The sequence below is a fragment of the Epinephelus lanceolatus genome, chromosome 6, assembly GCF_041903045.1.
Source record: "Epinephelus lanceolatus isolate andai-2023 chromosome 6, ASM4190304v1, whole genome shotgun sequence".
In the NCBI taxonomy this organism is placed as follows: domain Eukaryota; kingdom Metazoa; phylum Chordata; class Actinopteri; order Perciformes; family Serranidae; genus Epinephelus; species Epinephelus lanceolatus.
Genome location: NC_135739.1, coordinates 247,262 through 265,482, shown reverse-complemented (window position 1 = coordinate 265,482; position 18,221 = coordinate 247,262). Strand labels below are relative to the sequence as shown.

Here is an 18,221-nt window from a genome sequence, read left to right as displayed (position 1 = left end):
CTGTTCTACCTGTTCTACCCGTTCGCATGTTCACCTGTTCTACCTGTTCACCCTGCTGCAGTTCCTCTGATGTCACCAGAGTACACCCCCTCAGTCCTTCATGTTCTCATGTTCACAGATCACACACATCACGTTTTTTGCACGTCATGAAGGGGGTGGGGCCTCTCTGTGTGTCTGTCTGTGTGTCTGTCTGTCTGTGTGTCTGCGTGTCTGTGTGTCTATCTGTCGGTCTGTGTGTCTGTCTGTCTGTCGGTGTGTCTGTCTGTCTGTGTGTCTGTCTGTGTGTCTGTGTGTCTGTCTGTCTGTCGGTGTGTCTGTCTGTCTGTGTGTCTGTCTGTCTGTCGGTGTGACTGTCTGTCTGTCGGTGTGTCTGTCTGTCTGTGTGTCTGTCTGTGTGTCTGTGTGTCTGTCTGTCTGTGTGTCTGTCTGTCTGTGTGTCTGTCAGCAGGATAATCCTCATCAACAACTACACACAGCAGTGTCACAGTGACAGCAGAATGATCCTCCTCTGATCAAAGACCGTATAAACACTGTCACTGTTTCTGTTTACACCTCAGCACAGAACAACAACAACAGTTACACAACGGCACACCCGTTCATCAGGTATTGATCAGTTATTGATCGGTATACAGAGGTCAGTACAGGAGATCAGGAGTCAGTCTGTCACACCCACACACACACACACACACTCTCTCTCTCTCTCGTGTTGACTGTTCATGTTGCAGATTTTGGGGATTTTCTCGACCTTGAAATGAGGTGACAGAAATAATGAGACAGTTTGTTGATGTTTCAGAGTGTGTGTGTGTGTGTGTGTGTGTGTGTGTGTGTGTGATGTTTCAGAGTCTGAATATGAATATTTCTTATTTCTGTTATCTGTTGGAAATGTTTCTCACTGACGTCTGAGAGCCTGAGGGCAGCTCAGGGCTCAATGTGTGTGTGTGTGTGTGTGTGTGCTGAAATAATGAACGTGAACTGAATTTATCACAAATTGGAAGCTGGTAGTTCTTGTTTGTCCCACAGGACATGAACGCATCATCACTACATGGCAATCCACAGAGTGTGTGTGTGTGTGTGCGTGTAATAAGGGGTCTCTAGCTGGCCTGGGATCAGTCTGATGTGTTATCAGCAGTCTGTTTCTCAGCCTGCAGACACTGCAGTATCAGCAGCTCATTATCAGCTTGTTACGTCTCTAACCAGGGAGTCTTAACGAGAGTCTTAACCAGGGAGTCTTAACGAGGGAGTCTTAACAGGATCCTGGAGACAGGTTTCTGTTGTACTGATAAAAGGTCAAAGGTCACAGAGCACAGCACCACACAAAGACTCTTCAACTTCAACTACATCTCCCACAGTGCACTGCAGTAACACAGCTGTATGTTTGATTATATCGTTAATGAACTCCAGCTCATCACTGTTTGTCTCATTGTGTAAAACCAGTCAGACCAGTCACACCAGTCAGACCAGTCGGTCCAGTCATACCAGTCACACTAGAACTGCCTCCCTCAGACCTTTGACCCACACCAGTTTGCCTATAGAGCAAACCGGTCCACGGAGGACACCATCTCCACTGCCCACCACACTGCCCCGAGCCACCTGGAGCTCCCGAGCAGTTATGTCAGGATGTTGTTCCTGGATTACGCCTCCTTGCTGGCTGTTCTGTGGCAAGCAGGAACGCTCTGCAGAGGGAGACCAGAACTGCAGAAAAGATCATGGGTTGCCCTCTGCATCCTCTGGAGGTCATTGCCAGCTCTCAGTGCCTCAGCAGGGCAAAGAAAATATCAGAGGACCCCCACCACCCTGAACAGCCCCTGTTTAGCCTGCTGCCCTCAGGCAGGAGGTGCAGGGCCTGAAAATGCAGGACAAACAGACTCAGAGACAGTTTTTACCCATGGGCCACTAGGTCACTGAACACTGCAGACATGGGTCCACAGGTCAACAGCAACACATAAATGACAGCCATATCCCACTCAACAAAGTGCCTTGTCACCTCGTGCAATAACTTTCCTCATTCCATCATTCCCACTGCACATCATGTGACTTTTCATGGAAGCTTCACGCAAGTTCTGGTCAATATTGTTGTCATATTTTGGCTTTCATTTATTATTTATTGTTTGTTTTACAGTATTGTTTATAGTGTAGATTGTTTTATACACTTTACTTGTACTTTTATTCTTCCTTGCACCATCACAGGCAGCTGTTTTAATTTTGTCATACACATGTTGAATGATGACAAAAAAGTTATTTCTATTCTATTCTATAGTCACACCAGTTACACCAGTGAAGTTTGTCTGAAATCAACACATGTATGACAGACCATGATCATAACCAGGTGACCTGATGATCTGTGTCTCACTGTGTGACACTACTGACAGGTGATCACCTTCTAATGGACAGACTGTGTGAACGATGGCGAACTGATGTCACAGTTCAAACTGTGTGCTGACATCACGTCCAGTCGTCGCTCTTCCTGTGATGCGATCAGCTCAGTGTGAATCCCTGGTGGACGGCAGCTCACACTGAGGGAGTTCACCTTCACAGCTCTCCGGCTGTCAGCCGTCGTCTGAACACTTCCATCACATCGTCCTGACAGCTCACTGGTCCCCGCAGAGATCAGAGTAGAAGTATTTTTCGTTTGGATGCCTCAGTCAGGTGTTTGTGTTTAAATCTCAGAGGTGAAATAAAAACCAGGCAGACCTGCTGAGGTCAAACAAAAAGAGACGAGTGAGGCATGATGGGAAACTAATCCATGCTGCTCGTCTTCAGAGGGATTAAAAGATTCAGGCTGAACAGCAGCTTCCCAAATACTCATCAGGAAGCTGCTCCTCTGTGACGACCGCGTCTCAGGAAACACCTGCTCCCATCCATCAGTATCAATATTGATGATCTGGATCAACACGTTCAGACCAGACACTCAGGGTGAGGTCATGGTAAGAGGGCGGAGTCAGTGAAATCAGCCTGTTTTTAAACTCACATCAGAGACGCTCCGACCTCACATATGATTCATTAATCTCTCATCAGTATTACAGTCCTGCAGCTGTTAAAGCTGTGATGTCATTCACTGTGTTTCAGTGACTTCACTGGATGTTTGGAGACGGTGTAGCAGTGTGACGTTCCTCAGCGCCATCAGCTGATGTCAATGACCTGAACATTGTCACTCAGGGGTTAAACACTGAGGAGCTCCAGGTGTGTTGTTACCTGTGACTGACGGCAACCGTCCTCAGCTGGGATGGAACAGCAAAAAATGTTCCCATGAATCACTGAGACACCAAAAGACTACTGAAAAATACTGAGGGTTTAGAAGTTATTTAATGAGCAGAGTCACACAGATCATCCTCAGTGTGGTGAGGAACGCCACGTTTTCATCCCTAGTGTGGTGAGGAACGCCACGTTTTCATCCTCAGTGTGGTGAGGAACGCCACGTTTTCATCCTCAGTGTGGTGAGGAACGCCACGTTTTCATCCTCAGTGTGGTGAGGAACGCCACGTTTTCATCCTTAGTGTGGTGAGGAACGCCACGTTTTCATCCTCAGTGTGGTGAGGAACGCCACGTTTTCATCCTCAGTGTGGTGAGGAACGCCACGTTTTCATCCTCAGTGTGGTGAGGAACGCCACGTTTTCATCCTCAGTGTGGTGAGGAACGCCACGTTTTCATCCTCAGTGTGGTGAGGAACGCCACGTTTTCATCCTCAGTGTGGTGAGGAACGCCACGTTTTCATCCTTAGTGTGGTGAGGAACGCCACGTTTTCATCCTCAGTGTGGTGAGGAACGCCACGTTTTCATCCTCAGTGTGGTGAGGAACGTCACGTTTTCATCCCTAGTGTGGTGAGGAACGCCACGTTTTCATCCTCAGTGTGGTGAGGAACGCCACGTTTTCATCCTCAGTGTGGTGAGGAACGCCACGTTTTCATCCTCAGTGTGGTGAGGAACGTCACGTTTTCATCCCTAGTGTGGTGAGGAACGCCACGTTTTCATCCCTAGTGTGGTGAGGAACGCCACGTTTTCATCCTCAGTGTGGTGAGGAACGCCACGTTTTCATCCTCAGTGTGGTGAGGAACGTCACGTTTTCATCCCTAGTGTGGTGAGGAACGCCACGTTTTCATCCCTAGTGTGGTGAGGAACGCCACGTTTTCATCCTCAGTGTAACAGGATGTGAAGATTCACTAACTGTTCCTTTAAATGTTCGTCTCACTGCAGCAGCTGTTCAACAGAACTCAGACCACCAAACTCCATTCATATTTCCACAGATTTAACCAGCGTGGTTCAGACTGTTGTAATGATGATGTGTAAGCATCTCACACAGAGGAGCACCAACCAAACTCCATTCATGTTTGTGGGTGTTTCAGCAGGGGCTGTCTCTGTGACGGACAGCAAAGAACAGACGCAGACGGCGAGCTGAGTGTGTCTGACCTGATGAGACAGACGTGTTGTGTAAACATCAAACAGCAGCCAGTTTTCCTCTCCCTCTCTCCGAGGCTCTGAACAGATGTTGGCACTCCTTCAGAGAATCTCTGAAATCAACAACAACAACAAACGTACAGCGGTGGCAGGCCGAGTGCAGTTGCTTCAAACACACAATCAGGGAGAAGACATGTGGGCGTCTGATGCCTTGAGACTCTGTAAATGTGACATCACACTCATTCTCACATTCTGATTGGCTCAGTGATGTGACAGAAGACAGGTCTCACCTTGCCCATCACAGCTCTCCGTCTGTCACCGGTAGAATGACACCGTCAGCTCGCTGCGAGCGAACCAGGTCGAGGTTTGAAATGTAAACATCAGTAAAAATGTAGGAAACAACGGTGCAGCGATGACCTCACATCCTGTTGACCAAACACAGACAATAAACGACTGCTGATGAATCCTGGACGGCATCGTTCAGACAGGAGGGTGTGGTTTTGTTTCAACGCCACGGAAACACAGGAAACTGGAAGCAACACAGGGGGCGGGGACAACTGTGGTTACCATGGTTACCATGGTTACCCTGGTAACGTCTTTATAAATCTTTAATTCAGACTGATGACTGAACAACGTCCGAGCTCCGCCTGGATGGAGACTAACCAAAATCTGTGGTGACTCATCGCTAATCCTATAGAATCCTGGTCCTGAAGAGTCCTGGTCCTCTAAAATCGGGGTCCTGTAGAGTCCTGGTCCTGTAGTTTCCTGGTCCTAAAGAGTCCTGACCCTGCAGAATCTGGGTCCTGTAAAACTGGAGTCCTGTAGAGTCCTGGTCCTGTAGAGTCCTGACCCTGTAGAATCCTGGTCCTGTAAAATCGGGGTCCTGTGGAGTCCTGGTCCTGTAGAGTTGTAGTGTTATGGAGTCCAGAACCTGTAGAGTCCTGAACCTGGAGAATCCTGGTCCTAAAGAGTCCTGGTACTGAAGAGTCCTGGTCCTGTAGTGTCCTGGTCCTATAAAATCGGGGTCCTTAGGACCCTCACAGCAGATAAGGAAAAACTCCTTATAGAGTCCTGAACCTGTAGAGTCCTGAACCTGAAGAGTCCTGGTCCTGTAAAATCGGGGTCCTGTAGAGTCCCGGCCCTGTAGTATCCTAGTGTTATAGAGACCTGAACCTGTAGAGTCCTGAACCTGAAGAGTCCTGGTCCTAAAGAGTCCTGGTCCTGTAGAGTCCCGGTCCTGTAGTATCCTGGTGTTATAGAGACCTGAACCTGTAGTGTCTTGGCCCTGTAGAGTCCTGACCCTGTAGAATCCTGGTCCTGTAAAATCGGGGTCCTGTGGAGTCCTGGTCCTGTAGAGTTGTAGTGTTATAGAGTCCAGAACCTGTAGAGTCCTGAACCTGAAGAGTCCTGGTCCTAAAGAGTCCTGGTCCTGAAGAGTCCTGGCCCTGAAGAGTCCTGGTCCTGTAGAGTCCTGGTCCTGTAAAATCGGGGTCCTGTAGAGTCTCGGTCCTGTAGAGTCTCGGTCCTGTAGAGTCCTAGTGTTATAGAGTCCTGAACCTGTAGAGTCCTGGTCCTGAAGAGTCCTGGTCCTGTAGAGTTGTGGTCCTGTAAAATCGGGGTTCTGTAGAGTCCTAGTGTTATAGAGTCCTGAACCTGTAGAGTCCTGAACCTGTAGTGTCCTGGTCCTACAGAGTCCTGACCCTGTAGAATCCGGGTCCTGTAGAATCCTGGTCCTACAGAGACCTGACCCTGTTGAGTCCTGGTCCTGTAAAGTCCTGATCTTGCAGAGTCCTGAACCTGTGGAGTCCTGGTCCTGTAGAGTCCTGGTACTGCGAAGTCCTGGTCTTATAGAGTCCTGATCCCAGATTCCTGACCCTGTAGAGACCTGGTCCTGCACAGTGCTGGTACTGTAGAGACCTGGTGCTGTTTAGTCTTGATCCTGTAGAGGCCTAATCTTGAAGAATCAAGGGCCCTATTTCAGAGATCAGGCTCAACAAACTGATCCTGATCCTGATCCTGATCCTGATCCTGATCTCCGGGTTGACTGAGCCTGAGCTGAGAAACAGAACAGCTGATCAGGATCAGTTCAATCAGCTGTGAGTATGTTCAGCCTGAGAGAGGTGCGTTCACAGTGAGCACCAACAGACATCATCAGTAGAGTGCAGATAACATGACTCTCAGAGACAGGAAGCAGAACTTGTTTCATCCCAACTGAAGACATGAAACAAATCTCTTGCGTCAGCTGCAGCTGAACATGGTGAGGTGTGATGGGAACAGACTGCAGAGTTAACAGGTAATGTGAGGTGATGTCATGTGATGAGGTCACGTGTCTAACATACAGAAACATGTTTCTATCTTAACAGTGTTCATATATTTGAATATAAGTTATTCAGCTGTAATGTGATGGAGCCCAAACACACTGGGCACAAACTCAACATCAAACACACAGATATTAAACGGACTGGTAAAAGTTTTGTTTCTACTGACTTCATTCTGTCAATATTAGGCTGAGGTTCATTTAACTGCTGTGAAATGACTTCATGTAATCTCCTTTATTCTCACATGGAGCTATTATGGGATGTTGAGTCCCATCAGTGAGCCAGTTACACCGCGGAGTCTTTGAATATATGAAAAGTATTCATGAATCACTGCATCATGTGTCCACGTAGATTCATTTCTCATCAACACTGACAAACCTGCAGTTCTTTTATTAAACATTATTTTTTGGGCTTTTGTTGCCTTTAATGTCAGGACAGCATAACGTTATGGGGAGAGAGGGAACGACATGTAGCACAGGACAGCAGGCTGGGTTTGAACCCGCGGCCGCTGCATCAGATCACGGGGCGTCCGCTCCATCCACTGAGCCACCGATGCTCCGTGGTAATTACTTTAATAATGGATTGTGATTTATGTCCAGGGAAAACCACAACAAGGGTCCAAAGTCTTTTCAGAGCCAGAGACACTTTTCTTACGGGCCGACAAACCGCTGTCTCTCTGATGTGTTCAGTGTCTCTGATGTTATAAAGAAAAGAATCAAAGGACAATGCATAAAATGTGCTGTGATGATAATGTAAATCCAGGATGTGTAATATGTGATATATGTGGGTGGAACAGATTGTTAGATAAATGATAGTGTGAGGTCAAACAGTATCTTTCATATAGACACTCCTCCAGGGAGACATCCAAACAGGCTCTAATCACCTTCTCCTTACACAACAGCCTCTGAATACACTGGGCCTCAACCTCCACCACTTCATTCACTAAAGGACACACCATGTTTCTACTTCCTGCTACACGCTCAGCCTCAGGCTGACATGAAGCAAACCTGTGACTCAGCAGGTTAAGGTGCGGACACACCAAACTGACATCAAAGAACTAGTGGTGACGAAAGCCAACTGTTGCGTCACCTACGTCGCCTCACGTCGCCCTGCGTCAGTTGCATTTGAACACACTACAAAGACTAGTAGCACGTACGTTCTGCGCCTGCGTGAGAGGAAATAATGCAAAAAGGGAAACCGGAAGTCCGAGGAATGCATGAGACAAACAAAGTAGAGGAGTGAGAGAGTGGTACATCCTGTCAGCCGAGGGGTTTCCTATCTGTGCAGCCGAGCACCGCAGCACCTCCACGGACTATTACATCCAGACGGTCCCGGTGTTTCCTCCGCAGGCTCCACTTCACTCAGCTGCCCGATAAACCCGCTGCTTCTTCCCACTTTAACCTGAATAACAAACCAGGGCTCGGTGCTCCGGTTGGATCCAAACGGAGAGCCGGGGCTAGCTCAGAGACTAGCGGAGGCTAACTGAGTCCGGCTCAGAAGGGGAACCTGAGGAGGAAACACCGGTTAGCCCCAGTTTGTTATTCAGGTTAAAGTGTGAAGAAGCAGCGGGTCTGTGGGGCAGCTGAGTGAAGTGGAGCCTGAGGAGGAAGCACCGGTTAGCCCCGGTTTCACTACAGGCAGATTCACTCGCTACAGGGGCGAGGAAATAAAACCTGAACAGCCAATCAGAGTGATCTCTCTCACCAACAAGCTCCACCGCCGATTCAACATGCTCAATCGGCTGAAAAGCCGCCGACACCGAAGTGTTGACGGAGCGGGACACACCGCAAAAACTAGACAGACGCTCACCGACGACCCGACTTTGACCGACGGCCGACCATCAGCTTGGTGTGTCAGGACCTTTGGCTTCACGGAGTATGTTGCCATAGTAACTGACTCAGGGTTACACTGATCCTGCTCTCTGAGACAGGGTCCTGGTCCTGTACAGAGTCAGGTCTCTACGGGACCTGACTCTGTTTAGTCCCGGTCCTGTAGAGTAATGGTACTGTAGAGTCCTGAACCTGTTTAGTCCTGGTCCTGATCCTGGTCCAGCTATCTCTGGTGGATTGGCAGGGTCTGTAGTTCCCTGATTAAAAAGAGACCTGGTCATGTACAATTCTGATCCTGTGGAGACCTAGTCCTGGACCTGATCCTGATCCTGGTCCTGGACCAGCCATCTCTGGTAGGTTAGCAGGGTCTGTGATTCTGTGATTAAAAAGAGTCCTGGTCCTGTACAGTCCTGATCCTGTAGAGACCTGGTCCTGGTCCTAGTCCTGGTCCTGGGCCAGCTATCTCTGGTAGATTAGCAGGATCTGCAATTATAAAGAGTCCTGGTCCTGTACAGTCCTGATCCTGTAGAGACCTGGTCTTGGTCTTGGTCCTGATCCTGGTCCTGGTCTTGGATCAGCTATCTCTGGTAAATTAGCAGGGTCTGTAGTTCTGCGCTTAAAAAGAGTCCTGGTCCTGTACAGTCCTGATCCTGTAGAGACCTGGTCCTGTAGAGACCTGGGGCCTGTATCATGAAGCAGGATTAATGTCTTAGCGAGGTAACTTCAGGGTTAACTCTGGGTTTTCGGTCTCACGAAGCCGGTTCAGTTCTTATCGGGGTAGATCACCATGGTAACTTACTCTGAACGGCTATCCTGCTCCGGAGCAGGGTAAGTTCAGGGTTGAATCTGATCCTATAAAAAGCACCACCCACTGGCCAATCAGCTGTTGATGGCTGACAGAAATGCAGCCCAGTCATGACGGGAAGTTTAATTCATTTGATTGATTTTGATTTGAAAGTTTATTTTGAACATTAAAAAAGAAAAGAAAGCAACAACAACAGACAATGAAAAGATTGTTCAAAAAGGAGTGGAAAGAAGTGGAACTTTCATCCCACCCCTTCATAAGAAAGAAACTGATCATTTGCAGACACTTAATAGCACCATTAATTAGTGCCAACATTTTGTTTTGTTGGAGGAAATGATCCCTGTTAAAGATAATGGGCCTAATTGACAGCTTTGCTGCTGGAAATGTGGAAAGTAGCCTATCATGTCTACACTTCATGGTGTTTGAGGGATTTTCCTTTTTGTTTTTTAAAGAGGGACACTAGCTATATTTTTGTGCAGCTGTTAATTTCTAACACAGCTCAATATCAGGATGATTTTATTCAGACTATCAATTTGGTGTTGATATGATTTAATTGTGGCGTCAGCTTTAAGCTTTATTGTAGCATATATAACGTTATGACAAAGAAGACCAATTTATCAGACGCAATGATGTTAGACGATAATTGTAATACACGCAATTCATCTGCGCAGCATTGATTTCATGGGATTCAAGGGTGTGATCAGTGTCAGATGTACAGGTACAGGTACTGTAGCTACTTGAACCAGTGATGAGTCATTTAACCTACACATCATTTTATTTGCTGCCTTGTTTTGTCTTGATTTTTCCCTCTCTCCTCCTCTATTTCTTCTTTCCTCACCCGTTTCTTTTTTCTTCTCTATTATGTGATTTCATTGATGTTTTGACAGGGGAATTTCTTTGATAAGCTTTTAGTGGGTTGCTTGATAAAGCAACACTGGGTTGAGTTAACGAGTTGATATCCAGCGTTGTGATACCGATTATCTTGATTGCCATTGTTAGGGTTAGTCAACCCAGGATAGGTCTGGGTAACCCAGGAAAGGTTGATCTCGCTTCATGATACAGGCCCCAGGTCCTGATCCTGATCCTGATTCTGATGCTGATCCTGATCCTGGTCCTGGTCCTGGTCCTGGACGAGCTGTCTCTGGTGGATTAGTAGGGTCCTGATTAAAGTGAAGCTGTGACTGGATTGCTGGACTGAAACTCAGCAGAGATAATCTCATCAACGCTCTTACTCTGAAAGCCTCCGACAGGAAGTGATGCGTTCTCTGGGTCATTGGGGGACAAACAGGGTTTCATCAGAGACATGACAGAAGCAACAGACCGTCACACTGTGACATCAGCACCCTGTCCACCAATCAACACTTCATCTGAACATCACATCACTTCCTGGATGGTTTCAAAGACTTTTCCAGGTTTTTCAAGACCATCCTGGAATAATCACAACTGTGAGCTGAGTTTTCCCACATTAACAGCTGAGCTTTACATGTTTCCTTTAAAAAAAAACACCTGGGTGATATCATTAGTCAGAACCACACACTGTAAACAAACAAACAAATAAATAAACGTTGTTAAAACCTGATGACCGACTGGTCGGACCCGTCGGGACCTGATCCAGTTTTTTCAAGTGTTTTTTTTTTCTGGACAGAGTGATTTTTCTCTCTTGTCAGGACGTCGTCACATTTGTTCAGAATCTGTTATTTTCTCTGCGGGTCAGATTTAAATCCTGTTTCTATGTATTTATTTATTGAATCTCTTTTATTGATCAGGTTATTAACTTCTGATTATTATCAGCTGTTTTATCTGCTCCTGATGGGATCAATAAAGTTTGAATCTGAAAACAGAAATTAGATTTGGATTTTCAAATTTCCGACGGCCCTTGAACACTTCATGTGAAGAACACTTCCCTCAGAAACAAACAAACAAACAAACAAACAAACAACAACAACAAATCTGAGTTTAAAAGCCACACCGCAGCCCCGCCCCCTCCTCTGACTAACACAGAACAGTCCCTAACACCCGACCTGAGCCCTGAGACCAGGTCTGAGCCCTGAGCCCGCCTGTGAGGAGACGAGAACAGACAAAATGTCCTCTCTCTCTCTCTCTCTCTCTCTCTCTCTCTCTCTCTCACACACACACACACACACACCGGGTTTTTGCTTTCAGTTTTTAACCAGTTTCAGGTTTATGATTAAATATTATTTTATTCTTACACCTCATCATATTATTATTTTATATTAAATATATTATATATTACTTTAGATTATTATCATGTTTTATTTTATTCTGTATATTTTTTTTTGTTTGTTTTTTAATGTTTTCAGCTCACTCAGGACTCGGGGGGAGATACGAAGTTTCCATGTGACTGTGACCTAATTGTTAAGTTTAAATCTCAGTCGATTTATTTCCTCGTAAGTCTGTTGCTTTAATCTCACACTGAAAACACTCAGCTTCAAACAAACAAACAAACAAACAAACAAACAGCTCTCAGCTCAGCCTCGTGCAGACACCGGCCGCTGTCACGGAGCCGCTCGGTGTCGGTAACCCGTACCCGTAGAGTGGAGCTCCGCTGAGACGGTACCGAACCCCCTCCAGACATCAAACAGGTCAAGGTCAAACCACTAAGACCCCCCCACCTCCCCCAGACCCGGAGCGGCACCGGGAGCGCACGCGCCGCCCCGGGTCCAGGTGTCATACCTGCGTGCGGAGCGGCTCTCCGTGCTCGATGACGCTGAGGAACGGGATCTCCAGGAAGGAGGCCATGAAGTCCACCTGTAGCAACTCCTCGCGGCTCTGCGGGAAGGCGAGCACGGCGGAAACTCCCTGCACCACCACGCCCTGACACACGCACCGGAACAGGGACTCCGGGTCCGCCGCGACCGGCTGCCGGGAAACCAGCTCCAGGCTCAAGTTATAGGGCAGGAAGTTGTCCCGCTCCCGGTCCCGCTCCGGGTCCGGGTCCGGGTCCCGATCCCGACTCAGCGCAGCCGCCGCACGGCTCAGCGCCGCCTGGACCTGAATGCGAGCCGCCCGCTGCGCCGGCAGGAGCGCACCGACGCGCACCGTGTGTCCGATCTGAGCCAGGAGGTGGCACGGCTGCGGGTGGAGGAGGCACGGCGGCACGAGGAGGAGCTGCAGGAGGAGGAAGACTCGGAGAGTCCGGGACCAGGAGGAAGAGTAGGAGGAGGAGGTGAAAGACATCCTGCCGCGCTCTCAGCATCGCTCTGCCGCTCCTCCGGTTTACTCCTTCTGCTCCACCGAAACACCGAGAGGCTGCTGCTGCTGCTGCTGCTGTTGGAGACAGGAGACTGCTGCTGCTGCTCCTCCTCCTCCTCCTGCTGCTGGGGGGGGGGGGGGGGGGGGCTCCCAAAAACAGGAGATCCTGATAGGGGACTGAGAGGGGAAAAAAGGTATGAGGGGGCGAGAGGGGAGGAAAGGAGGTGTACAAGGAAATGGAAGAAGGAGATAATGGAGAAGATGAGGAGGAGGAGGATGAGGAGGAGGAGGAGGTATAGAAGAGGTAATAAAAAGTGAAGGTCAAAGTAAAGAGGAGGTGCTACAGGAGGTAAAAGAGGGAGGAGAAGATAAGAGTGAAGAGGAGGTGGAAGTGAGGAGAACAGTGGAAGCAAAAATGAGAGGAGAGAAGGTGGTGGAGGAGGAGAGGAGGAGGAGGAGAGGAGGTGGGGGAGGAGAGGACAGCAGAGGAGAGGAGAGGACAGAAGAGGAAAGGACACGGCAGGAGAGGGGAGGACAAGAGAGGAGAGGACAGGAGAGGAGAGGACAAGAGAGGAAAGGAGAGGAGGTGGAGGAGAGGAGAGGAGAGGAGAGGACAAGAGAGGAGAGGACAAGAGAGGAGAGGAGAGGAGGTGGAGGAGAGGAGACGACACGGTAGGAGAGGAGAGGAGAGGACAGGAGAGGACATGGCAGGAGAGGAGAGGATGCAGGAGGTGAAGATCTGATGAAGCATCCAGAGTAACAGAAGGAAAAAGGAGGTGCTGAAGGAGAAGAAAGAGAGGAGGGGGAGAGGAGAACAGGAGGAGGCTCTGGGTGAATGGAGAGGAGAGGAGGATGAAGAGGAGGAAGTTGAAGATGAAGAGGAGGATGAAGAGGATAAAGATTTGAATGGATCAGATTTAAATTCGTTTATTGATGAGGTTTGTTGTTGTTTGTTGTTTACTTTGTGTCACATGATCAAAATCAAACAGGATCTTTATGAATAAATAAAGTGAAGCTTTTATTTTGTAGGAGCTTCTGGAAGATTCCTGAGACTTTCAGAATAAAAGCCTGTGATCAGATGATGTAACGATGTGTTTGCTGGTCATAATTGAAACAAACACAAATACTACAAACAGGAAGTATTTACACTACGTCATACTCACACACAAACAAACAAACAAACAAACAAATGAATAAACTTGAAAACAATTACACTAAAAATCAATCAAACTTTGATCAATAAAAAAAACAGTGTGATTATTGACCAATCATGTTCAAAGGTCCAGTCAGAAAACACCACGATTAAGGCGAGACAAGACGAGACGAGACTTAACAAGTCAAGATGATAGAAGACTTGACGAGTCAAGACGATAGAAGACTTGACGAGTCAAGATGAGACAAGTCAAGATGATAGGAGACGAGACGATAAAAGACTTGACAACTCAAGATGATAGGAGACTTGGCGAGTCAAGATGATAGGAGACTTGACGATACAAGACTTAACAAGTCAAGACGATAGGAGACTTGACGAGTCAAGACGAAACGAGTCAAGATGATAGGAGACTTGACGAGTCAAGACGAGACGAGTCAAAATGATAGGAGACAAGACGATAAAAGACTTGATGACTCAAGATGATAGGAGACTTGACGAGTCAAGACGAGACGAGTCAAGAAGATAGGAGACAAGACGATAAAAGACTGGACGAGTCAAGACGAGACGAGTCAAGATGATAGGACACTCGACGAGTCAAGACCTGATGAGTCAAGACGATAGGAGACAAGATGAGACGAGACAAGAAGAGACTAGGGGACTGAAAAAAATTAGTACCGAAATACTACCACAGGAGTACCACTGGTTTCTCACACGAATACCAAAGGAGTATCATAGAAATACTGCAAGGGGACAATAAAAGTACTACAAGAGTACTTGAGGAATACTACAGGAGAACAACTACAGTATTAGAGTAGTTTATTTGAGAACAACAGGAGAACTATGAGAGTACTACAGTGTGTGGTTGCAGAAGTACAATTGTATTTGTGCAGTACTCTCAGTGTGTGGTTGCAGTAGTATTTGTGCAGTATCCTCAGTGTGTGGTTGCAGTAGTACAGACGTATTTGTGCAGTACTCTGTGTGTAGTTGCAGTAGTATTTGTGCAGTACTGTCAGTGTGTGGTTGCAGTAGTATTTGTGCAGTACTGTCAGTGTGTGGTTGCAGTAGTATTTGTGCAGTACTGTCAGTGTGTGGTTGCAGTAGTATTTGTGCAGTACCCTCAGTGTGTGGTTGCAGTAGCATTTGTGCAGTACCCTCAGTGTGTGGTTGCAGTAGTATTTGTGCAGTACTCTCAGTGTGTGGTTGCAGTAGTATTTGTGCAGTATCCTCAGTGTGTGGTTGCAGTAGTACAGTAGTATTTGTGCAGTACACTCAGTGTGTGGTTGCAGTAGTACAGAAGTATTTGTGCAGTATCCTCAGTGTGTGGCTGCAGTAGTACAGATGTGTTAGTGCAGTACTCTCAGTGTGTGGTTACAGTAGTATTTGTGCAGTACCCTCAGTGTGTGGTTGCAGTAGTATTTGTGCAGTACTCTCATTGTGTGGTTGCAGTAGTACAGTAGTATTTGTGCAGTACCCTCAGTGTGTGGTTGCAGTAGTACAGATGTATTTGTGCAGTACTCTCTGTGTGTGGTTGCAATAGTATTTGTGCAGTACTCTCAGTGTGTAGTTGCAGTAGTATTTGTGCAGTACCCTCAGTGTGTGGTTGCAGTAGTATTTGTGCAGTACTCTCAGTGTGTGGTTGCAGTAGTATTTGTGCAGTACCCTCAGTGTGTGTGGTTGCAATAGTATTTGTGCAGTACTCTCAGTGTGTGTTTGCAGTAGTACAGTAGTATTTATGCAGTACTCTCAGTGTGTGGTTGCAGTAGTATTTGTGCAGTACTCTCATTGTGTGGTTGCAGTAGTACAGTAGTATTTGTGCAGTACCCTCAGTGTGTGGTTGCAGTAGTATTTGTGCAGTACTCTCAGTGTGTGGTTGCAGTAGTATTTGTGCAGTACCCTCAGTGTGTGGTTGCAGTAGTATTTGTGCAGTACTCTCAGTGTGTGGTTGCAGTAGTATTTGTGCAGTACCCTCAGTGTGTGGTTGCAGTAGTATTTGTGCAGTACCCTCAGTGTGTGTGGTTGCAATAGTATTTGTGCAGTACTCTCAGTGTGTAGTTGCAGTAGTATTTGTGCAGTACCCTCAGTGTGTGGTTGCAGTAGTATTTGTGCAGTACCCTCAGTGTGTGGTTGCAGTAGTATTTGTGCAGTATCCTCAGTGTGTGGTTGCAGTAGTACAGACATGTTTGTGCAGTACTCTCAGTGTGTAGTTGCAGTAGTATTTGTGCAGTACCCTCAGTGTGTGTGGTTGCAGTAGTATTTGTGCAGTGCGCTCTGTGTGTGGTTGCAGTAGTATTTGTGCAGCACTCTCATTGTGTGGTTGCAATAGTATTTGTGCAGTGCGCTCTGTGTGTGGTTACAGTAGTATTTGTGCAGTACCCTCAGTGTGTGGTTGCAGTAGTACAGACATGTTTGTGCAGTACTCTCAGTGTGTAGTTGCAGTAGTATTTGTGCAGTACCCTCAGTGTGTGTGGTTGCAGTAGTATTTGTGCAGTACCCTCAGTGTAAGGTTGCAGTAGTATTTGTGCAGTGCGCTCTGTGTGTGGTTACAGTAGTATTTGTGCAGCACTCTCATTGTGTGGTTGCAATAGTATTTGTGCAGTACTCTCAGTGTGTGGTTACAGTAGTATTTGTGCAGTACTCTCAGTGTGTGGTTACAGTAGTATTTGTGCAGCACTCTCATTGTGTGGTTGCAATAGTATTTGTGCAGTGCGCTCTGTGTGTGGTTACAGTAGTATTTGTGCAGTACTCTCAGTGTGTGGTTGCAGTCGTATTTGTGCAGCACTCTCAGTGTGTAGTTGCAGTAGTATTTGTGCAGTGCGCTCAGTGTGTAGTTGCAGTAGTATTTGTGCAGCACTCTCAGTGTGTGGTTGCAGTAGTATTTGTGCAGTGCGCTCTGTGTGTGGTTACAGTAGTATTTGTGCAGTACTCTCAGTGTGTGGTTGCAGTAGTACAGAAGTATTTGTGCAGTACTCTCAGTGTGTGGTTGCAGTAGTATCTGTGCAGTTCCTTCAGTGTAAGGTTGCATTAGTATTTGTGCAGTGCGCTCTGTGTGTGGTTACAGTAGTATTTGTGCAGCACTCTCATTGTGTGGTTGCAATAGTATTTGTGCAGTGCGCTCTGTGTGTGGTTACAGTAGTATTTGTGCAGTACTCTCAGTGTGTAGTTGCAGTCGTATTTGTGCAGCACTCTCAGTGTGTGGTTGCAGTAGTATTTGTGCAGCACTCTCAGTGTGTGGTTGCAGTAGTATTTGTGCAGTGCGCTCTATGTGTGGTTACAGTAGTATTTGTGCAGTACTCTCAGTGTGTGGTTGCAGTAGTACAGAAGTATTTGTGCAGTACTCTCAGTGTGTGGTTGCAGTAGTATAGAAGTATTTGTGCAGTACTCTCAGTGTGTGGTTGCAATAGCATTTGTGCAGTACTCTCAGTGTGTGCTTGCAGTAGTATCTGTGCAGTACCCTCAGTGTAAGGTTGCAGTAGTATCTGTGCAGTACTCTCAGTGTGTGGTTGCAGTAGTATTTGTGCAGTACTCTCTGTGTGTGGTTGCAGTAGTACAGAAGTATTTGTGCAGTACTCTCTGTGTGTGGTTGAAGTAGTACAGTAGTATTTGTGCAGTACTTTCAGTGTGTGGTTGCAGTAGTACAGAAGTATTTGTGCAGTACTCTCAGTGTGTGTTTGCAGTAGTACAGTAGTATTTATGCAGTACTCTCAGTGTGTGGTTGCAGTAGTATTTGTGCAGTACTCTCTGTGTGTGGATGCAGTAGTATTTGTGCAGTACTCTCAGTGTGTGGTTGCAGTAGTACAGTAGCATTTGTGCAGTACTCTCAGTGTGTGTTTGCAGTAGTACAGAAATATTTGCGCAGTACTCTCATTGTGTGGTTGCAGTAGTATTTGTGCAGTACCCTCAGTGTGTGGTTGCAGTAGTACAGTAGTATTTGTGCAGTACTCTCAGTGTGTGGTTGCAGTAGTACAGTAGCATTTGTGCAGTACTCTCAGTGTGTGGTTGCAGTAGTACAGAAATATTTGTGCAGTACTCTCATTGTGTGGTTGCAGTAGTATTTGTGCAGTACCCTCAGTGTGTGGTTGCAGTAGTATTTGTACAGTACTCTGTGTGTGGTTGCAGTAGTATTTGTGCAGTACTGTCAGTGTGTGGTTGCACTAGTACAGAAGTATTTGTAAAGTACTCTGAGTGTGTGGTTGCAGTAGTATTTGTGCAGTACTTTCAGTGTGTGCTTGCAGTAGTACAGCAGTATTTGTGCAGTACTCTCAGTGTGTGCTTGCAGTAGTACAGACGTATTTGTGCAGTACTCTCTGTGTGTGGTTGCAATAGTATTTGTGCAGTACTCTCAGTGTGTAGTTGCAGTAGTATTTGTGCAGTACCCTCAGTGTGTGGTTGCAGTAGTATTTGTGCAGTACCCTCAGTGTGTAGTTACAGTAGTATTTGTGCAGTACCCTCAGTGTGTGTGGTTGCAATAGTATTTGTGCAGTACTCTGTGTGTAGTTGCAGTAGTATTTGTGC

The 18,221-nt window shown here is 46.9% G+C and overlaps 1 protein-coding gene across 1 annotated transcript in view; it reads right to left on the bottom strand.

Moving 5' to 3' along the window:
* The window catches only part of grin3bb (glutamate receptor, ionotropic, N-methyl-D-aspartate 3Bb), a 102,060-nt gene extending 89,437 nt beyond the window's left edge, over positions 1–12,623 (bottom strand). The window contains exon 1 of the mRNA XM_078168401.1: positions 12,038–12,623. Coding sequence (XP_078024527.1) covers positions 12,038–12,541 — 504 coding nt within the window. The 5' untranslated portion in view covers positions 12,542–12,623. The remainder of the gene's footprint in view (positions 1–12,037) is intronic.
* Positions 12,624–18,221: the final 5,598 nt, after the last annotated feature.